General features: G+C 42.4%; 1 protein-coding gene across 2 annotated transcripts in view; it reads right to left on the bottom strand.

Annotated features, from left to right (window-relative positions):
- rtn2a (reticulon 2a) overlaps positions 1 to 14,197 on the bottom strand; it is a 76,414-nt gene extending 62,217 nt beyond the window's left edge. Inside the window, exons 1-4 of one of the 2 annotated variants that reach the window (XM_034169241.1) lie at positions 14,000 to 14,197; positions 10,837 to 10,890; positions 9,335 to 9,898; positions 7,876 to 8,103 (exon numbers count right to left, since the gene is read on the bottom strand). In XM_034169241.1, the coding sequence (XP_034025132.1) occupies positions 7,876 to 8,103; positions 9,335 to 9,898; positions 10,837 to 10,890; positions 14,000 to 14,030 (877 nt within the window). In that variant the 5' untranslated portion in view covers positions 14,031 to 14,197. Of the gene's footprint in view, positions 1 to 7,875; positions 8,107 to 9,334; positions 9,899 to 10,836; positions 10,891 to 13,999 lie in introns of both variants that reach the window. The other variant, XM_034169240.1, reaches the window with a different exon arrangement.
- Between the last annotated feature and the right edge of the window lie 9,343 nt (positions 14,198 to 23,540).

Below are 23,540 nucleotides of genomic sequence, written 5' to 3'. Positions count from 1 at the left end.
AGTCTGTGAAGAAGATTCCCCATTTACATGAACAAATTGTAATCTATTAGATAAATATGAATCAAACCACCGCAGCGCAGTGCCTTTAATACCTATGGCATGCTCTAATCTCTGTAATAAAATTTTATGGTCAACAGTATCAAAAGCAGCACTGAGGTCTAACAGAACAAGCACAGAGATGAGTCCACTGTCCGAGGCCATAAGAAGATCATTTGTAACCTTCACTAATGCTGTTTCTGTACTATGATGAATTCTAAAACCTGACTGAAACTCTTCAAATAGACCATTCCTCTGCAGATGATCAGTTAGCTGTTTTACAACTACCCTTTCAAGAATGTTTGAGAGAGAAATGCCATAAACAAATTAAAATGCGTGAAATACCAAGGGGCTGAATACTTTTGCAAGGCGTTGTATGTAGACAGGTGCAAGCCTTTCCAAATTATGTCCAATCAGCTGAATTTGCCCCAGGTGGACTTCAATTAAGCTGTAGAAACATCTCAAGGATGATCAGTGGAAACAGGAGGAACCTGAACTAAATTTTGAGCTTCATGGCAAAGGCTGTGAATACTTATGTGCAGGTGATTTCTTAGTTGTTTTTTTTTGTTTTTTTTTTAATAAATTTGCAAAAATCTAAAAAAAAGAGAACAAAACAAAACAAATAAACAATAAAACCCCCAAATGTTTTCACATTGTCATTATGGGGTTTTGTGCATAGAATTTTTGGGAAAAAAAAAAAAGAATTTCATCCATTTTGGAATAAGGCTGTAACATAACAAAATATGGAAAAAAAATAAAGCACTGTGAATACTTTCCAGATGCATTGTAAGTTCAGCTAAATATTTCCATTTCTTTGTTTTTTTTTTTTTGTTTTTTTTTTGTAATCCAATATTGTTGTAACATTAAGCTTTGAGAATCTCTTTTTCTGTCCACACACACCACGCCTTCTATAATAGCAGAAAAGGTGTTTTCAAAACATGCGTTGTTTTGAATAGTCTGAAAACCATGTCATGCAAGCATAAAAACACTTTTGGAAGATTTGAGTCCTGTCTTGTGACACAATGGGATCTCGATGGACAGAGATCATGTACTGGTGTTGCAGACCGAACAGTCTGTCCCTCAAAATTGATCCACCCTCCCTCCACTGTGCATGCGTCATTTCAGATCTCAGCTGCTCGTCTCAAACAGAGTCTCTTCACCCAAAGAGATCAAAAGCGTATTACCTAGATTTACAGAATTTGATGGTATCTCATTAGGTGTGCTGACGAAACTCGTAACGTCCAAAAAAAAAGCACAACCTGCTTATTTGATCGTATACCAACCTATACCTATACCAACGTCTTTCACGGGCATCTCTCCCAGTCACTGGTTCAGATATGTCGATGACACATGGGTTAAAATCAAGCAACAGGAGGTTGAGGACTTTACAGAACACATCAACTCGGTGCATTCCAATATCAAGTTCACACATGAGGATGCCAGAAACAACCATTTAGCCTTCTTGGACTGTGATGTTACGACTGGAGAGAACAGGCAGCTCCAGACAGGGGTTTACAGAAAACCCACTCGCACTGACCAATATCTGCTGTTTGGCTCAAACCACCCCCTTGAACACAAGCTCGGGGTGATCAGGACTCTTCAACACAGAGCCCTACAGGTGCCCACAACTGCAGAGGGAAGGGCTAAAGAACAACAACTTGTCCGGAAAGCCCTCACAGTATGTGGGTACCCATGATGGTCCCTGGACAAAGTGCAGAAGTCCCAGAAAACAAAGAGACCAGATAGACAGGAGACGGAGACAAGAAGAAGAGGAGTGTCTCTCCCTTATTTAGCAGGAGTAGGGGAAGAACTACAGAGGATCTTCAGACAGCACAAAATTGTTGTGTGGGCCGCTGAAGAGGAGGTACTGCTGGCCCACTACCACCAGATGGCGCCCTGCTTGGAGTGCGGGCTCCAAGCACGAGAGGACGTCAGAGCCACTGGGAGTGACAGCTGTCACTTATCAGCACCAGCTGTCACTCATCACCATCACCATAAAGGTCGGAGTGCAACTCCACCTCCTCGCCGAGAAATCAGCTACCGTTCCAGGTAACCTTCTCTGCTGTGATTTATTGAATATTGTTCTGTGTGCAGCCGTTTGTCCTGTGGCTACAGTCTTCTGCTGGATTGGTGTACAGTGTGGGTTTGCGACGTCTTCGCCTCTCACTCCATCCAGAGAAGCGACTGACAGGAGCTGCACGGGTGATTCTGTGTCTGGAGGTGGAGGTTCTCCCTCCCGGAGGAACTAAGCTTTACACGATTGCTGGATGTGTATTCACACACCCACCATTAACTGTTTCTGTTTTCTGCCAGCAGTACCGGGTCTGACTGCTGAAGACAGTGGCCACCTGGGGCGCAGGGCTTGGCGGCTCCGGTGTTCTTCAGATCCGTTGGTTGTGGAAGCTGTGTGGGATCCGGCTCTTCTCTCGCCAGACGTCTTCTATCTTCGAGCCTGCCCACACGTCACCTTGTGTACAATTGACAATCCACATTATCGTTATTGTCTGTATTTTGTTGTGCGATTCACAACATTAAATTGTTACTTTTGGCTTATCCATTGTCCGTTCATTAACGCCCCCTGTTGTGGGTCTGTGTCACGACACCTTCCCAACAAAAATCCCAGTTTACTTTAAACCGGTTAACACCTTGAGACAGAAATTGGTTCACCCTAAGGACAGGATCCCTAGCTACAAACAGAGCAATGTAGTGTATACTATCAGATGTCAGGAAAACTGTAATGAACACTACATAGGTGAGACTAAGCAACCTTTACACAAAAGGCTATACCAGCACCGCAGAGAGGTTGCAAATGGACCTCAGTCTGCAGTTCATCTCCACCTGAAAGACACTAACCACACGTTTGAGGACAAGGAAGTTAAAATCTTAGCCAGAGAGAAGAAATGGTTTGAGAGAGGTGTCAAGGAAGCATTCTATGTGAAACAGTTGAAACCCAGCCTTAACCAGGGAGGGGGTCTGAGACACGCTTTGTCCCCTGTTTACAATGGGGTACTCAGGTCAAAGCAGTTTCAGTCTTTTGTTCATGGTAATGAGTCATTCACATCATCAAGAGAGTCGTCAAGGGAGCCATCAGGAGAGGCGTCCGTCCCATCATTAGGAGGGACAGCTGCCCTGTCATTAGGAGGGTGCTAACTAGAGCACAAGAGGTGCTAATTAGAGCTATTGTTTAGTCGCTAGCCTATAGCAGTCGGCCTCTCGGTAGGAGGGGTCTGGTTAGGTTTAAAAAACTCCAGCTTTTGTTGGTTTCTGTTTATTCTTCTCTACAAGAGTCAAGACAGAAGTCAGGCTACCAGAGCAAGAATTTTAGCCGAGGAAGCTTCTGCGATTTGAAGCGAAACGTCCTCGCGTCAAGCAACCCAGTCCAGTCGAAGATTCAAGCTTTTCTACTATATACCAACAAAACTGTTTAAGGACCTGTGGCCCACTCTTGGGCCGACTGTGCTGGAAATTGTTAATCTCTCATTAACTTCTGGATCTGTTGCTAAATGTTTCAAGTCTGCAGTGATGAATGAATGAATGAATGGATTTATTCGGCACACACACAAATCCGAAAGAACAGAAACATACCAATAATATGAATGTTATATAAACAAGCCTGTTAGTCCGAAAGGGTGTTGTCAGAAGCAAAGCTTATCAACGCTCACCCCTGCTAGAATGAGTCCAACAATTATAACAGTCATAACAACATATACACAAATTCACAACACACTACATATCAACACAGACATACACTTCAATATTCAATTACATTTCAATTCATGTATAAGTATGTATAAAGCGCCAAATGACAACAAACCTGGCCCAAGTCACTCCATATTAACCCTGCCGACCCCCAGAGCAAGCACTAGGCAACTGTGGTGAGGAAAAACTCCCTCTTAGGAAGAAACCTCAAGCAGACCAGGCTCTAGGGGGTGACCCTCTGCTTGGGCCGTGCATATATACCTGTATACGTACATACATACACACACACATTATATACATATATACACTTATACACACACATATACACACTCACATATATACCTATATACATACCCACTAACACATAAATAAATATACAATACATATATATACACATACATACATTTATACCTACACATACATATACATACCCCTACACATATACACATATATATACACGCACACATATACATACATATACACACACACATGTATACATATATACACATACATACTACATATATGCATATACATATATACACACACACATATACACGTACATATAAAATACATATTGACTGATTGATCATTTATTTAGAGTTTTACAAAATAAGCATTTCTTTCACATCTACATTTACCCACATTGGCTTGAAAAGAACAGGAGATACAAACATACATGCATACATACCCACGCACTTAACCCGAAAAGGGGTGGGATGAAGACGAACTTATTTAATCCCACCCCCAAATACACATACGTTATTACGACTACCGAGTGTGACCAATATTCCTTTTTTATTACTATGTAATTGATATCATATATTAGTGATGAGTATCTATAATAATAATAATAACAATAATAATAAAAACAATTCCCACCATAATAGACAGTAATAATGACAATAATTATTGTCAATCAAATTTTTTTTTCTATTATTATTATTATTACCATTTTTTTAAATTGCTATTGATATTGCTGGTGTCATTCCTTAAGCCATTTTCATATGTCAATAAATTCCCCTCATTTACTCAGAAAATGACTATTTAAAAGGACTATTCTTGTGTGTGTTGATGGTAATTCTCTCTCTCTCTCTCTCTGTCTCTCTCTCTCTCTCTCTCTCTCTCTCTCTCTCTCTATATATATATATACATACATACACATCATACATGCGAACATACATACACAAAATACACACATACATCACCTATACACACATGTATACACATAATACATATACATATATACAATTATGCTACATTCATTTTATTATTTTATTAATTTAATTACCTTAACTTTTTTATTAATTTATCATTATCATCATTATTATTATTTTTTTCTTTTTTTGTTTTTTTTTTTTTTCCCCTTCCCCTCCTTCCCCATTTGTCATGTGTGTGGTGCATTAAAAGATGCAAAGTATTTTGTAAACGTGCTGCCAGAGAGGGGTCGCCCCCTGACACAGGTCCACCCTTTGCTGAATGTCCTAGGCTCTGCATTAAAAGACAAGGTTTTGGAGTCTGCTGGCAGAAGGGGGAGACCTTTGAGCAACAGACCCCCACTTGCCGACCCTGATCTGGTGATAATGATGTAAGTGATGTAAGAGGGGGAAACATGAGGAAAGAAAAGGAAAAGTCTTTTTATGTATCAATAAACTTACATATGTACATATTTATATAAATGTAAACATAAATATACATATATGTATATATACATACCTACACACCCACATATACATACATATTATACATACACATATATACATACACACATACACATATATATATATACGTACATACATACATACACACACATACATACATACATACATACATACACACATGCATACACACACATACACATATATATACGCATACATATATACATACATACATATACATGTTTCCCCCTCTCTCTAAGTTATTACCATCATCACCATACTTCTATTTGACTAGCATTTCAACTACAGGATCATGATGTATAAAAATAATACTTTTGACCATGGTTACGACACCGGCAATAACAGGTATTATGCAAATATGTTAACATCTATTATATTAACAAACATATAGTAAGATTTTATTATCATCATTATTATTATTATTATTATTGTTGTTGTTATTATTATTATTATTATTATTATTACACAATTATGGCTATGATATATATAATTAAATTGATGTACAGGATAATTCCAGGTATTTTATGAAAGTTTGTGTGTCCTAGCGAGACCCCTTCTATTGCTGACAAGGCAAAAAAGCAAAGGTAAATTAACTAGAAATAAATTAAAAAGACGTGATGATCACGCACCTCTCTCCTCATTCATGTATTTCAACAGAACCATTTCTTTGTATCTTTTGATGAAACCATTACTTAAGAAATCTAATCTTGACCCTAGTGTATTGAAAAACTATTGGCTGATATCAAATCTATAGGGGAGATGATGGTCTAGTGGTTAAGCGTTGGGCTTGAGACCAGAAGATCCTTGGTTCAAATCCCAGCCTGACTGGAAAATCACTAAGGGCCCTTGGGCAAGGTCCTTAATCAAGCAGAAATAAGGCGAAATTCTGTGAGGCTTTGAAATGGCCGACACGCAGTGAACACATCAGCTTGCAGCTCATGTAGCTGTGGCGCTCTGATCGCTTCTGCCGCCTTTTATGATGAAATAATGCTGAATTTATGTGGAAATGATTGTTGTACAAAAGCTTCAGATATCTGTCGCTGAGATAGATGATGACTGGAGTGCAGTTTTATGCAGAAACGAGGTGATAATTCGTAAACCGCGTCATCGGAGGGGCGAATTTTAGGGGGACCGTTCGGTCTGCGACACCGGTATTTTTTCCAGTAGCATACCACGGCAACAAAGACAGGCGTCGTTTTATCTTTAACAAGGAGAAAAGGAGACAGCACTGCAAAGAATCACCCGGTTTTAATCAGGTAAATTAATAAAAATAATTAAATTATTGTGTGTTTCTTTTCTTCTTCTAATGGTGCCGAAAACCTGCCTCAGATTCCTGTAATTTGTCCGAAAGTGTGAACCATTCAAAAACTGTTTTCACACTGCAAATAAACCAATTTTTGGTTCAAGTTGATCTTGATCAAGACCACCACTTTTGGTGCTTTGGTTCAGACCGTGGTACGAGGCAAGTTTCACATATGCTGTTTTGGTCCACACCAAACTAAAACTTCTGAAGGTCCAAAGACCAAACAAGGTATGTGAGAAAACCCCCTTAATTTGCTTGATTTCAAATAGGACAACTTGTATTTTTACCGTTCCTAGTCCTTTTTTTCTTTTTTTTCTTTTTTTGTAAATACATCCGTTTTACAACATGGATGCACAAACCAACTTCTATGACGTTTTGAGGCTAGAGTTAAGTGAAGTCCTTCCACTCGATCAGTTATCTCTGGGCTTAAGCTTCTGTAAAACAAACTGTTCATTTCTGTTGACCCAGTTTAGATGGATCTTGCAGAACAGGATGGATCTCGTCTATAAAAGAGTTACATTCAAATCTGGTGAAGATGAAGCAGTGAAGAGCTGAGGCTTATATGTATTCAGATCATAACCCACCGTTCAACCCAACAACCCACCAGTGTGAGAACACCAAAAGACATGTGACACTCCAACAGAAATGTGTGCTATTTATTCAGGACACCCTAAACTCTGTCATCAGCCCGACTACACATTCATCAACAGTGTGCCGTCCTCTAAATTAAGACCAGGCTCTACTCTCAGAGAAGCTCCACTTAAAGTGCCGTCAAAGCGAAGGACAAGAGTCGATCTCAGCGTCGGGCCATTTCTTCTGTTGTGGAATCGACAAATGTGCATCTCGTCTGCAGGTCTGATTCTGTCTAACGTGTGCAAAACATCCTACCCTGCCAGCAACGCCTTCCATACAATTAGCCAATCATTTGTAAAATCCCAAGAGAGGGTAACTATGGAAACACAGTGAAGAGCCAGAACCTCCATGCAGGTCTGTCTTTGTCCTGTCACTGACTGCTCTTGAAGCCTCTTTGTGAGGGAGAACTCTAATATAGTTTTTATTTAAAGTATCGATTACCAAGCTGACTGAAAGCATCTCGCTCACAGAGAGATGCAGCAGGGAGGTCAAAGGGGTTTTTAAAGAGATAGAGGTGAGTTGCGGTACCTGCTATGTGGCCGAAAACTGTTGCATCCTCTGAAATGTTCAGTGCTGAAAACCAGTGATCGCTGACCGGCTGTTCCTGAGAGTTTAGGCCAGTGGTGTCTGGCGATGTGGATGTAGAGTCTCCTTTGAGGCCGCCTCTGCACCGCACAGATGTGAGGAGCTTGACTGAAATGGTTTCCACGGTAACAGCAGGCTCAGGCTCGAGGGCCGGTGATGTCACTGTGGCTGCTGCTGGAAAACAGAATATGATGTCATAATAACGTCTCCATCTGTTCGATGTCACAGCTGAACATCTGCTGTAAATGAAGCAGCATGAGCTGAAATTACAAGTAAAAAAACGTTAAATTTCATTTTTGACTATAAAAGTATTATTAATAATGAAAACAGTCAGTGAAAATTTTTCACATCCCCAAATAAAATCTTAAAAAGGCCTTTATATTTTTTTATCTGATGAATATAAAGACATGAAGGCAAACACTTTACATTTAAAATTATATTGATAAACAGAGCTTTGAATTTGTGATGTGTTGTTAGCTAAATTAAATAATACTTATTTTTTAAAAAATATGTGAGAAAGTTTTATGTTGATAATTAAGAGTATTTCAAATTTACAATAATATAAAACAAAAAAGTGCAAATATTTGGTTTTGTTTAGCTGAAACTGCAGAATGACGGGCAGTTACTTTGAAATATAAACAACTAATTACCAAAATACTTAAAGAAAAGAAAAAAAAAATCAAACCTTTTATTGTCTCTGCTGATAGTAATAAGTAATAAGTAATAAACTGAATTTGTGCCTATAAATCTGAAGATGAAAAACATTAAGGTCATGTGTGATGTTTGAAGTTTGATGTAGTCTACATCCATCATATGATCAAATAAGATTTAATCTGTAAAAGACAAAATATAATCCACGTCTGCAACATCCAAAATCAATAACTATACAAAAATATAACTGAAAGATGGCAAATAACCGATTGCAACCTTGTTCACTGGGTATTGCCAAAAACATCAGATGGAGGCCATCGAATGCTTCGGTGCAGCTGTACGTGTAGCCACTTTTCTTGAGAGTGACAAATACGTACAGGAACGGGATTAGGAATGAGCATACCAGAAGCACAGTGGAGGTAGAGATGTTGTGGGTTATATCAGGAGACACAACAAATGTGCCTTAACATTTGCACAACACTGTACTCAGCAGTCTCATGTGTTCTGTTTGGTTAAATGAGGTGTCAAACCAAGCTCTGTTTAAAATGCATCACTTTAGATTGAATGATTATTTCACAATCAACTGATAATCTGTCATTGTTTTTTAGTTTCATAAATGTCAGAAAATGGTGAAAAACGTTGATTAATGTTTTCCAGACCCAAAGAATAATGTTTTCAAATGTGTTGATGAGTTTTGTTGATAACTCAAACCTAATGACCTTGCCTCTTGCCCCCCCCCAACCGGGCTCACCCTGAAAAGTCTCAGAGGTCAGGTCCCGCTCAGGACACACAGGCTGGACTGTCTGTGGCTGGCTGCTTTGAGTCTGTCTTTGGGTTCCTGTGTCTCTCTCCTGAGGTTCTTGGTCCAGGTTTGGTGAAAGAGGCTGAATTCTAATAGTTTCACTCTGACGGTCCTGCCCACTCTCCACGTTTTCTGCCTCCTCCACCTCATCCCGCTCCCTCCTTTCTAATGCATCCTCCTCTTCTTCATGGCTGATGAAACCTTGAGGGTCCCAGTCTACATCAGGAGAGTCCAGCAGCGTTTCCAGTGTGTCCGCGTGGCTTAAAGGAGAACGACTTCCCCGAGAACTGCCTCTGTGCCGTTCACGGAGCAGACGCGAGGCTCCCGCTGCCTCTGCTTCGGCGATGGCAATATAAGAGAAGGTCAGCTCAAAGGAGTTCTGACGGGGCGTGCCCCAGATGGATGGCGACGAAGCCAGTGCCTCCTCGTCATCTGGACCTCCATCTCCTCCCTCGTCCTCTGACCATTCCCTGGCCGTCTGCAGCTCATACATCTCAGACTCCTCGTTTCTGCCTGGATGGACACAAACATTGTGAGCAGATGACTGTTTGCATCCAAAAAAAGAAGCTTGACAAAGCAGGTTTCCATCAGAACTGTGTGATAAGTGTTTCTGCTACTAACCTATAAAATGATTCAGGGACTGGCACCTCCTACTTAACTGACCTAATTAAACCCTATGTACCGGCCTGGGCTTTGCGTTCTCAGGGTGCAGGACTACTTTCTGTCCCTAGGGTGAATAAGAAATCTGCAGGTCACAGAGCTTTCTCTTATTGTGCCTCTGTTCTGTGGAATGATCTCCCTGCGTCAATAAAACAGTCAGATTCTGTAGAGAGTTTGAAGTCCAGACTTAAGACGCACTTATTTTCCCTTTTGTATGGCTAGCATACTGGCATAGTATGTTACTATACTTTTTACTCTCTTAAATTAATTTTATTAGGAAACGGAGCAGGCCATGGCCTCAGCTTGATCTAAATTCTGGGTCTGTTAGTGAAGCTTAGGACTAGTGGCCGGCGATCACCTTAGTGTTTCTTCTGTTTTTCTTGTTGCTTAATGCTGACTAATTATTACTGTATTTGTTTCCTTTCTGATGCCTGATTCTGTTTTTTCTCTCTGTTTGAGGTGCTGCTTAATCCAGAGATGGGAGTGGGTGTCTTCTTCTGCAAGCCTCCCGTCCTATGCACCGACCTGCATAGACTCCCAAAATCTCCTGTATATTCGTTTTTTCAATTGTGTCAGTAGCATGGTCCAAGCAGAGGGTCGCTCCTTTGAGTCTGGTCTGCTTGAGGTTTCTTACTCAAATCATCAGAGGGAGTTTTTCCTTAACACTGTTACCTGTGTGCTTGCTCTAGAGGGTTGGTAAAGTTAGATCTTACTTGTGTGAAGCACCTTGAGTTAACTTTGTTGTGTTTTGGTGCTATATAAATGAAATGAAATGAAATTCTGCTTCGTACCATCGGTGCACGGAGGCGTCGAGTCCGGTGTGGACGCCACTGAGCCATATTCCTCTGGAAGAAAGCAAAGAGAAAAATAGAATTAACTGTGCTGGTAAATCTGCCAAAACAACATAAAACCAGTCAAAAACAAACAGCATCTCTGATCCATGGAGATGGTGGAAGCCTTTAAACGCTCTGAAGACCAGCATTGAGAAGAAAGGTTCCAGTGGTTTCTTGTATTTCACAGTAGAACATCTCAACTTCAATTTAAATATTTTATACTCAGGCAGCGTTTCTAAACAGCTGCCTGCAGAACTTTCACAGAATATTGGGCAAAGGGGAAAATATTCCCGGAAACATTTTTTTGTATACTTACATTAAATTTGTCATCCTTTTTTTCATACAATTGTCCTACGTTCAGATAACTACTTAACTGATGTGTCGAAACATGGCAAATGCAACAGTGTGTAATTAGGTGAAGTTCAGATTGAAAAGAAGTAGCTACTGGCTTGGCCAGGGGGCAATTCTCCTTTGGCTGACCTGGTAGACCCTTGGTCTCGAGAATGAGTGATCTGATGTTCGAAGCCCACCAAGACAATGACCACAAGGGTATGTCATTCTGTTACAAGATAAATCAGGTTGCCTTCGTGACAGCTGAAAATGATCACAAGTTGTTGTCTTTTGGTTGCTTCAAAGTTTCTCAGGGTGGCCACAGCAGATCCTCCACTGTTCCACATTGGGGATTTGGCACAAGATTCACACTGGATGCTTTTCCTGGCGCAACTCCAGCTGTACACGGAGAAATGCACACAGCTCCTGGTCCCATTTGCCTCGTCTTCCCTTCTCCACTGGGAACTGAAAAAAACTGCACTTTTTGTGACTGCTTTGGTGATTGCAGCCGAAAACAAAACAGTACACTATTTTTCTGTGTGAAGTTATGCTGTGTAGATATTGCGCAACAGGACCAGCTGTCCCCATAAGTGGTCAAATCCGCACGATATCACGCAGGGGTCAAATGAGACTGCTCTGCCCTATTCACACTACAGAATACCGAATAAAAAACAAAACAAAAGAAAACAGTCATCCTTCTAACAGGTGTCAAATACAAATTTAAGAACTTGTTTTGGGAAAAGTTACAGGTAGAAAGACTACCTTAGCAGATGCTCAAAGTGCTTTACAGTGATGCCGTCGTCACGGAAATGACTCGGCGAATCTGTGTGCGCCGCAACAGGAAAAACACCTCCGTGTTGAAAACCATTTGTAAAATTCAGGCGGCTTTTGATGGCTTTCAACAAGTGAGTAACTGAGAAATTGTTTAACAGCTTGGGCATGTTCCAACTTGCCTGTTAAGGTTTCCAATGGAGGTGTTTTTCCTGTCGCGACCCCCCGCGGTCGGGTCCGGCCCGACATGCGACTCTGCCCGCACGTTCTTTCATTACAAAATGTCCATTAACAATGGAATGTCCGAATAAACTCCTCATGCCGACTTCTTCTGAAAGTTCTCTGTTCTCTGACGATTTACTGGGTCAACAGAGCCTGAAATGTGGAAGTTTTCAACTTGAAACGGCGAGACGCTGCCGCCTCGAAGCGCAGATCGCCGTCAGGCGCTGTGGGCCGTCCTTACGGCGACACTACCACACCAAAATCTCTCATCAGCCGTTAAAATTTTTACCGAAAACCAGCTGAATTTATCGAATGGTGTCCACTCAGTTGTGCCTTACAGTTTTGAAAAACTTTTGATCAAATAAAGCAGCAGTCTCTGAGCCATTCCTAAACAATGAAAAAAAATCGACGAGAGGGTGGGCGACTCCTCACTCAAAGACTGCCCACAGGCGAATGACGTAACCGACAGGCGTGAAAAAACTCTCGCATGCCCACGAGGGTTCAAGCATGTCTGATGTAATCACACGTGATTCAAATCCATATGGTTTTTGAAAAAAATAATAAAGTCGGATACTTTTCTAATAGACCTCGTACATCATATTTTACCCCTTCATTGCCCGCCCTCAAACGAGACTGCACCGCCCAATTAACATCATGTATGTCAGCACTTGAGATTTATTTTTTATAATGTATGCCTTCGTTTTTTTTTTTTTTTTTTTAATGGGACACAGCCCACAGTTTGGTACATGTAAAATTTTGAGGGTGTTTTCCATGATTTTGTTACAAGCTGTAACCTACCCTAACCAAGATAAACCCTCTGGAGCCGCTGCTGCATTCAGGCACACAACATTTCAAGTGGACTTCTTGTTTACTCTTTTGGAATAAACCAATAATACTTGAGCGACCGTGTTTGCAGTCAATAAGTATGCTCACATTCTGGCAAATTTAAGACCAAACAGGTAACCCAGATTCTCTTTGAGTAAAGTTCTTGATACATTTTGGACTCAGCGTGAACATCAGTCACTTTATTTGTAACAAAAATATTCTCATCTAAAAAGCAGTTTGACTTTGGTTCAAGAAAAAGTAGACTTAATGTTCATAAGTTGTTTGACTGTTACAATGAATACTGCATCTTAATCAAAGGTCATTTATTCAGACTGACTGGACCTAAAATATGAGGGGATGTATGAGGTTTAAACCTAAGTAGAAGGAGCCGAACCCCAAAAAGACTAAGAACCACTAATGTGAAGTGCGTACACATGATGATATTATTTTCTAATAAAAACTAAATGTACTGCAGCTGTGAAGGCCTTCTGTACACGTTAGCCCTCCTGGCTTGTGTCTGACACATCTGCGTTAAAGCACTCTGCATGCATCAGTGCAAAGAAATAATCATGAACAACAATGATTTAAATCTAAATCTGCAACATAGAAATATGAAAGCTGAACAGAGCCGATAAGAAGAAAACAATACGAATGCTTGGCATATGCCTGCTAACAAGCACACAGTCTACTGTACAAAACATATCTGCAAAAAAAAAACAAAACAAAACAAAACAAAACAAAAAAAAAACCCTGGAGGAGAAAATAACAATAAAATACAATAGAAGACTGTTTCTGCATGGCAGCATCCACTCATCCATGTGTTTTTACATGCAGGAGCCTGGGGGCTGGAACACATAGGATGCTGGCAGCAGTTAGCACCAAAGGATGCTGAGCCGGAATCTACAGGATGTGCTGCAGGAAGACAGAAACACAGACAGCAACGGAGCAGAGAGCAGAACAAAAGCAGACTCACGGCAGTGGGAAAATCCTAAAACCTGGCCCATACTCCATCAAGGCATCGCTGGGCCCATCCAGGCTGGAAGACTGCCCCCTCCTCTGCTGCCGAGTGACTCGTCCCGTAGATACTGTCGCGCCGTCCTGGTGACTCTGCTCTTCCACTCAGCAGCCCCGCCCTGCCTCCCTCCATCACCCTCTGTTTGTGCTGTCCTCATGTCCTCCAGCATCATTATGAGTGTGCAGGAGTCGTGCACACTCACGGCTAATCTGTCTCTCAGTGTCCTTCTGCAGTCTTGACTCAGGATCTCAGACGGACAGAAGGGATTAATAACATATAATATAACCACAGGATGGTGGGAAGCATAGACTTAAGCTCCACCCACATCCACAAAAAACCCACCATCTGATGTCTGTTCATATATTTCAGTGGCATCTTTACCATACACACTGGTTTTTCCTTCCATCAAGGAGGTAATATTTTCATTACTGCTTATCTGTTTTAAATGGAATCTGGTCAAAGGCAGACCTTGGGTCAAGGAAGAGTTCAGTAAATTTTGGTACAGGCAGTCAAGGGGTGGATTGTGTCTTTGATCTTTGATTCCTTTGATTGAAATTACTGTGATAATAGAGTCAATCTTGTACTGTGATCCTGATTACAGCAAACCTAAATACAGTGTCAAAGTAATCAGGATCAAACATATCCAGCTGTCAGGATAATAATTCTTCACAAGGTTCTGCAAAGAAAGATGAGCAATGAGGATAAAATATAATGATCTAATGTCAGCAATCAGGACAGGACAACAGCAGGATCAAAGGTCAGCAATTAGGGTCAAAGACTAGGAATCTGGATCAAAGCTGAAGATCACAGACAAGGGTTAAAGAAGTGTGAACAGGATTGAAGCTTGTCAAATGATCAAAGATCAGCAATTCAGATCAAAGTGAAAGATCACATACATATCAAAGAAGAGTGATCAGGATCAAAAGCCATCAATCAAGATCAAAGCTCTATAATCAGGAGCAAAGGTCATCAATTAGGATCAAAGCTCAAGATCACAAATAAGGAGCAAAGGATTGTGATCTGGATCAATGGTCAGCATTCAGGATCAAAGGTCAGTGATCACAATCAAAGATCTATGATCAGGATTAAATAAAGGAAAGTCGATTCAGTTTATTTATTTATATAGCACCAAATCACAAGATGAGTTGCCACAAGGTGCTCCATAACGTTAAGGTCTTAACAAAAAGTGTCAAAAAAAGACCATGTAAATACAGCCGTTGGACCTTGACAGAGGTATGTGTTCTTCGAGTACCCATCTATAAGTCTCTCATTTTTCTTTCTTCAGAGGATTCTGGGAGTCTGCCCTGCGATAGGCCGGTGTCCTGTCCAGGGTGAACTCGCCTCTCGCCTAATGACTGCTGGGATACGCTCCGTGACCCTCGACTGGAGTAAGTGGGTATAGAAAATGAATGCATGAATGAATGAAGTCATGAAATGTGAAACTGCAAGTGTACATACACACACTGAATTACAAAGCCTTGTCATAACTGGAGGCAGTCGGTGAAACAATGATGTGTAGGGGGCAGTGTGGAGCTAACTGCCACATAAATGATTTGGCAAAAGTGTAAATTAGAAAGTAAGAATGAAATTTCAGTAGTAACCTATTTTTGCAAATTAAAGTGTGCTCTCCCGGAACACTGCCTGGAACCAGGAGATCAAAGATTTAGTCCTAATTATAGCCTAGTCCTTAGAAACCAGGTCAGTCTCTCTGAATATACCTGAACTTAAAAAGCTTAAGACCCACAGTGTTTATATTGGACCAACATGGAGCGAGAAGGCAAAAGGTAATAAGAATATTAACAGTGGATTTTATTTGTAAACACACTTTACATAAAATAAATGATCTCAAAGTGCTACAGTACATAAAAAAAACAAAAGATAGAAAAACATCTACGAGACAACATTAAACTAAAGCTACATAACTAAAATAAAGGAACAGAGAGGCTATACTTAAAAAAGATGAGTTTTTAAGCCTTTTTAAAAAGCATCCAGAGTTAGTGGTGCCCTTAGATAGTTAGGGAGAGCATTCCACAGACTGGGAGCAGAAGGCGCAGTCACCTGTACTTCTACACCACACCATGCTGGCTGATGACACGGACAAGGAGTATGTATGGGGAGCATGTATGGAGTGAAGAGGGTGGGGCCGAGGACTGATCCTTGAAGGACACCACAAGTGACAGAGTGCGTGTCCGAAGTAAGCTTCTCCCAAGGACACATATTCTGTTCTATCTATGAGGTAAGATGTGAACCAGGCCAGGGTAGAGTCAGAGAGTCTGATGGAGGAGTGGAGTTGCCGGTGTAGAAGAATGTGGTGGTCAACGGCATTGAATGCTGCAGTGAGGTCAAGAAGGATGAGAAGTGATGGTGAGCCAACATCAGCCATCATCAGCAGGTCATTGATGACCCTGTCCAGAGTGGTTTCTGTGCTGTGGCCAGACAGGAAACCAGACTGGAACTTCTCATATAGACTGTTGGATATGAGATGGTTGTGGAGTTGGGTGGAAACTACCTTTTCCAACACCTTTGATCAAAAAGGGAGGTTGGAGATGGGACGGTAGTTGACGTATACTTCAGAGTCAAGGCTGGGCTTTTTGAGAAGCGGCTTGATTACTGCAGTTTTCTGGGCAGTCGGGACACGGCCAGCCTGGAGGGGGACGGTTAATGGTTAATGGTTTTGGTGATCATGGGATTTATTGCAGAAAAGTAGGTTTTTAATCAGGGTTGAGGGAAATGGGTCCAGGGCACAGGTGGAGGGTTTCATCTTGCTCAAGATGTGCTCAACCTCTCAGTGTATGATGTGCATGAAACAGCAGAGGGGCTGAGTAGTCTCAGGTTGAGGGTCATCGGTTGGGACTGGAAGTGCGGGAGAGGTGGGAGAGAAGGTAGCGGATGTTGTCTACTTTTGTTCTGAAGAAAGAGATGAAGCTGTTACACCACTCCTGCATGTTGTCTGAATGTGTGTGTGTGGTGGGGGGGAGGGGTCTGAGGTTTGAGGAGATGATTTATGGTGGAGAAGAGTTGCTTGGAGTTACCAGGGCTAATGTTGATGATGTGAGAGTAGAACCGGGATCATGCGTCACTGTGGGACTTGCTGTAGGCCTTCTGATGTTCCCGGTGGCTAGAGTGTGTACAGCAAGTCCTGTGTCCTTGAAACACCATTCAAGGACACAGGAGTACACTGCAACTCACTGATGTACCAGGAAGAAGCTGAGAATGCGAAGGTGACGGTTCTGGTCTTGACTAGGACGTCGTGCTTCAGGAGGGTGTTCAGTGAAGAATCGTAGAAATCCACGAATCACAAGTCTGACGTGTTGTATACCACATATTGTATTATTTTGCTGTGTCTTGCAAATTGTATGAATATTGAGCTTTATTTTGCTAAGTGTTGCATAAAATTTATTGATAAGATGCGTAATAGTGATATAGTGATAATACAGTTGTTCTAAGTACAATTTGCAATATGGACATTTTAGGCTCCCATTCTGTACTCAAGATATCTTTTGTAGAAATTTCAGGGTGATATTAGTAATGTTTGTGCCTTGTGGCAGCATCATTTTGATGAAGAGGTATTCAGACTTGCACAACAAATTATAGAAATGTGTGCAATGATAGATATTTGTGAGGAAATTTTGCTCAGTGAGCAAAAAAAGAAAAGTATCTGACATTTTTATTTTTTTCAAAAACTATATGGATTTGAATCATGTGCGCAGACATCAGACAAAACTCACGCATGCGCACGAAGGTTCAAGCTTGTCTGATACAAGCGCACATGATTCAAATCCATATCGTTTTTGAAAAAAATAAAAAGGTCGGATACTTTTCTAACAGACCTCGTACACCTATAATTACACAGCTGTGTACAGGGTGACAGGCTGGTGCTGTTGTTTTTTTTAACATTATTTCCTTTCTGTTTTATTTATTTATTTTATTGTACAACTTTGTTTTTAAAGTTTGTGAATAAAGAAATACATACTGCAGAAGATTTACTGCAGTTACAATGGTATCTTGAGAACAACCTCCAGGGTTCACTGGGCAGGACTAGAACCTAGTGTAAAGTAGACGGGAAAAGACGCAAAACCTCCAAATCAGCTAAAACCTGGTGAATTGATCCCTCCAGGTCAGGAGCGAGTGACTGCCATAAATTAAGAATTACATATCTTGGGGTTTTTTTCATAAGTGACATGGAATATGGAGCGTGAAATGGACAGACGGATTGTGGCGGTAATGCGAGCACTGCTTTAGACTTTAATGGTAAAGAAAGTGAGCCAGAGATGAAACTGTTGATCTTCATTCCACTCCTTATCTATGCTCAAGACATATCCAACGAGTTAAATATTAGATATAAGCAGCTGAAAGGTTTCCTTCACAGGTTGGCTGAACTCACTCATGGGGACAGAGTGAAAGTAGAACTGCTACCCCTCCAGTTGAGGTGGTTCAGGCATATGCTTAAGATGGTCTGCTGATGTTTCCCTTTGAAGGTTTTCCAGTATATCCAATTGAGAGGAGATCCTGGGGTAGACTCAGAATTCAGGAGAAGGCTTATATAGCCTTTGTCCTATAGGTCATGAGGCCCAGTGATGGCAGTACTTATCCCTAGATAATATAGTGTAAAAAGAATGAAAGTGTTGTGTGGGCGGCCGAAGAGGAGGCACTGCTGGCCCACCACCAGATGGTGCCCTGCCATACTGGCACCTTTGGGCCTCTGGAGGGTGCACTGGCCTTTTGCTGGCACTCCTGGAGGCGCACCTGGAGGCTGTCATCCGCTGTGGGGAACCAGGACTTGGCGGTTCTGGGGTGCTGCAGACTTCCGGCTGGCGGTGGAACCTCGTGGTTCCCGGCTCACTCTGGATAGGCGTCTCCTACCCTTGGACCTGCCCACGTGTCACTTTGTGTTTGATTGGATTCAGCATAATTTGGTTCTGTGTTGCACCTTGCATAATAAATTATTTGTTGGATATTCTATTGACGTTCATTTTACACCCCCCCAACGTGGGTCCGTTCATTCACTTTCCTAACAGGATAACTTGGCCACGTCATGGACTCCGAGGGACGTTTACCACCTACTGACCGATAAATAGAAGTGCAAGGTGCGCAGGATCCACCAGGAGGATCGCTGGGTGAGCTGCAGCACATTCTGTCTAACCTCACTGCTCGGTTGGATTTATTAACTGAACAGGACGCTCACCTCAGCCATTGGATGGAGGCTCTCACCGCGCAGGTAGACACGTGCGCGTCAGGTGTGGCTGCAGCCGCTCCCCCTCCAGTGGATCAGCCGCCAAACAGGGTTAATCCAGTGGTCGTTCAGAGGTCCCCCCCCTCATCGCCCGAAGCTTACATAAGTCCCCTGGAACCGTACGGTGGTTGTGTTGAAACGTGCGCGGACTTCCTGATGCAGTGCGCGCTCGTTTTTTCACAACGGCCCATTATGTACGCGTCTGAGCACAGCCGGGTGGCTTACGTAATTAATTTACTTTGGGGCAGAGCGCGCCTGGGCTATGGCGCTCTAGGAACGAGATGCACGGGTCCTCTTTACTTATACTGAGTTTATAAGGAAGTTTCGACTGGTGTTCGATCATCCCAACAGAGGCGAGGCCACTTCAAATATGCTGCTGTCAATGAGACAGGGCCGGCGGAGTGTAGCTGATTACGCAATTGACTTCCGCATCGCAGCAGCGAGGTACGGTTGGAATGCAGTCTCACTCCACGCCGCCTTTATAAACGGGCTGTCTCCGGCCCTAAAGGAGCATCTGGTGGCTAAGGATCAGCCGCGGGATTTAGATGGACTTATTGATCTGGTTATACGCTTAGACAATCGGCTTGAGGAATTCAAGCGGAAGCGAGACGAAGGGCGTGGCCGGGTGCGCGCTGTCCCTCTCCCCTCCAGATCCGAGTTAGTTCCGTCCTCTCCCCGCTCCAAAGCCAGGGCTCTCCGCGTTACACCAGCTCACACATAATAGCCAAGTTTCATCCATAACCGGCCTCTCCCCGTTTGAGGTCTGCCTGGGGTATCAACCCCTGTTATTTCCGGCAGTCGAGGGACAGGTCGAGGTGCCCTCGGTCTAGGCCCACCTCAGAAGATGCCGTCGGGTGTGGAAGAAAGCCCGCTCTGTTCTCCTGAAAGCCCGGCAGGAGGTTTGGCTGTCTAGCAAAAACATCTCTCTACACACGGACTCCCCAAAACTGACTGACCATTTCATTGGACCCTACAGGATCATCAAGGTGATCAGCCCCGCCGTGGTGAAGCTCAAACTCCCTGCTTCACTGCGGATTCACCCAGTATTCCACGTCTCTCGCATCAAGCCATACCACACCTCAGCCCTTTGCTCCCCTGGACTGGTGCTGCCTCCTGCCTGGATCATTGATGGAGAACCAGCCTGGACTGTGAAGAAGCTCCTCGATGTTCGACGGAGGGGTCGGGGTTACCAATATCTGGTAGATGGGGGGGATATGGCCCAGAAGAATGCTCCTGGGTGAAGCGGAGCTACATTCTGTACCCCACCCTCCTGGCGGACTTCTACCGGGAGCACGTTGGGGGGGGGGGGGGGTCCTGTTGTGTGGGCCGCCGAAGAGGAGGTACTGCTGGCCCACCACCAGATGACGCCTTGCCATACTGGCACCTTTGGGCCTCTGGAGGGTGCACTGGCCTTTTGCTGGCACTCCTGGAGGTGCACCTGGAGGCTGTCATCAGCTGTGGTCCATCATCATCACTCATACCATAAAAGCCTGGGAAGAACACCACAACTCTGCCGAGTTATCAGCTTACCTGACAGGTAAACATACTCAGCCGTGTGGAGCCGTACGCACATTCATTGTAACTGAAGTCTTTGCAGTTGTGACTTATACTTGCAGCTTGTAGCCGAGTTTGTGGAAGTTGGAGGAGTTGGCGTCTCCACTCCTCACTTCTAACTACTGAGTATAACATTTGACACTGCATGTCCTCCAGTTTTTCCTCTGCACTCTGGGAGTATCTGGACTATTCCTCCAAGAGGATAACTGTGAGTTGCTGACTGTTTGCTGGGTGTACCCACACCCACATTTAACCTTCTTCTGTTACTGCCAGCGGTACCGGTCCGACAGCTTCGTGCGGTGGCCACCAGGGGAACCAGGACTTGGCGGTTCTGGGGTGCTGCAGACCTCTGGCTGGCAGTGGAACCTCGTGGGTCCCGGCTCTTCTCTGGATAGGCATCTCCTACCCTTGGGCCTGCCCACGTGTCACTTTGTGTTTGACTCAGCATAATTTGGTTCTGTGTTGCACCTTGCATAATAAATTGTTATTTGTTGGATATTCTATTGACCGTTCATTTTACACCTCCCCTAACGTGGGTCGGTTCATTCACTTTCCTAACAGAAAGACTATAATTCCTCCTCAGCAAGACGCCAGTCCATCATAGGTTACTTCATCAACCCATTTACAGCTGGGTGGCTAAGACAACACAGATCAAGTGTATTATCCAAGTATGCAGGCAGCTATCCTGACTGGGAACCCAGGTCTACCCATTGATAAACCGTTTTCCCACTGATCTCCCTAATAATAATAATAATAATAATAATAATAATAATAATAATAACATTTATAATGCACCTTTCATTAATAAAAATCTCAAAGTGCTACAGGAAAAATAAATAAATAAATAAATACAACCAAGGATAAACAAGAGATTAAACACAGAAAATCTGTAAAAAAAAATAATAAAAAAAAAAAGTCAGCAGGATAGAATAAAACCAAAATAAAATAATAAAATGGAATAAAAAGACTAAGATGCAACAGATTCAAATTATTGAGACCTGTGATAGGCCTGTCTAAACAGGTATGTCTTGAGGCTTTTTTTTTTAAAGTTTCAACAGTTTGTGAAGCCCTCAGATGGTCAGGGAGGGAGCTCCAAATATGAGGGGGAGCTGAACAGAATGTCTTGTCTCCCATGGTATGAAGTTTGGTGTGAGGGGGATGGAGGAGATTAGTATTGTATGAACGGAGGGAACGGGAGGATGTGGGGAGTGAGGAGGCCTTTGAGGTATGTGGGAGCATTGCCATGGAGGCACTGGTGGGTGATGATCAACACCTGCTAAATATTTGTCTGTGATAGAGAATCAATACTCACCAGCAACATCATTATAGGTACATTAGTTCAACTACTTAGTAAACTAAATATCTAACCAATCGATCTTGACAAAAATTCAATGTATTTCATTATGTAGAGATGGTGAAGAGGATCTGCTGAAGTTCAAAGCAAGCATCAGAATGGGGAAGAAAGGTGATTTAAGGGTCTTTGGATGTGGCTTGGATATTGATGTCATGTGGGCTGATTTGACTTTTTCACAATCTGCTAGTCCAATGGGTTATTCACAATCATCTCTAAGGTCTACAGAAAATTGCCCAAAAAAGAATAAACATCCAGTGAGGGGCTGTTATCTGGGTGAAAATGTGTTATTGAAGGCAAAGGTGAAAGTTGAAAGGCCGGACTGGTTTGACTTTGACCACTTGTTACAACCAAATTATGCAGAAGATCATCTCATCAAACCTTGAGACAGGTGGGTTACAGCAGCAGAAGACCACAGTGGGTATCATCACTATCAGATAAGAACAGGAATCTGAGGCTACAGTGGGTGTGTGGGCTCACACTGTCTGCTGCAACATTTAGATGGTACGGTTAGAATTTTGCTGTCATATCAATATGGATCAAATTCTCTATGTTTGTAATGTTTCCAGCAGTTTGTGTCAAATTCATGCCATGAAGAATTAATGCAGCTCTGAACAGCGGGGGGGGGTCGTATCAAGGTGTACTGAATGGAGTGGCTGCTGACTACAGTAGTGTTCAGAATAATGGTGGTTTGAATCATATTTATCTGTTTTCTATTTGTTCATGTAAATGGGGAATTTTCTTCACAGACTAAGGTTAATTATGGAGTTCCACAAGGTTCTGTGCTAGGACCAATTTTATTCACTTTATACATGCTTCCCTTAGGCAGTATTATTAGACAGCATTGCTTAAATTTTCATTGTTACGCAGATGATACCCAGCTTTATCTATCCATGAAGCCAGAGGACACACACCAATTAGCTAAACTGCAGGATTGTCTTACAGACATAAAGACATGGATGACCTCTAATTTCCTGCTTTTAAATTCAGATAAAACTGAAGTTATTGTACTTGGCCCTACAAATCTTAGAAACATGGTGTCTAACCAGATCCTTACTCTGGATGGCATTACCCTGACCTCTAGTAATACTGTGAGAAATCTTGGAGTCATTTTTGATCAGGATATGTCATTCAATGCGCATATTAAGCAAATATGTAGGACTGCTTTTTTGCATTTACACAATATCTCTAAAATTAGAAAGGTCTTGTCTCACAGTGATGCTGAAAAACTAATTCATGCATTTATTTCCTCTAGGCTGGACTATTGTAATTCATTATTATCAGGTTGTCCTAAAAGTTCCCTGAAAAGCCTTCAGTTAATTCAAAATGCTGCAGCTAGAGTACTGACGGGGACTAGAAGG

This window comes from Thalassophryne amazonica, chromosome 4, assembly GCF_902500255.1.
Source record: "Thalassophryne amazonica chromosome 4, fThaAma1.1, whole genome shotgun sequence".
In the NCBI taxonomy this organism is placed as follows: domain Eukaryota; kingdom Metazoa; phylum Chordata; class Actinopteri; order Batrachoidiformes; family Batrachoididae; genus Thalassophryne; species Thalassophryne amazonica.
This window is presented reverse-complemented; position numbering and strand designations above follow the sequence as displayed.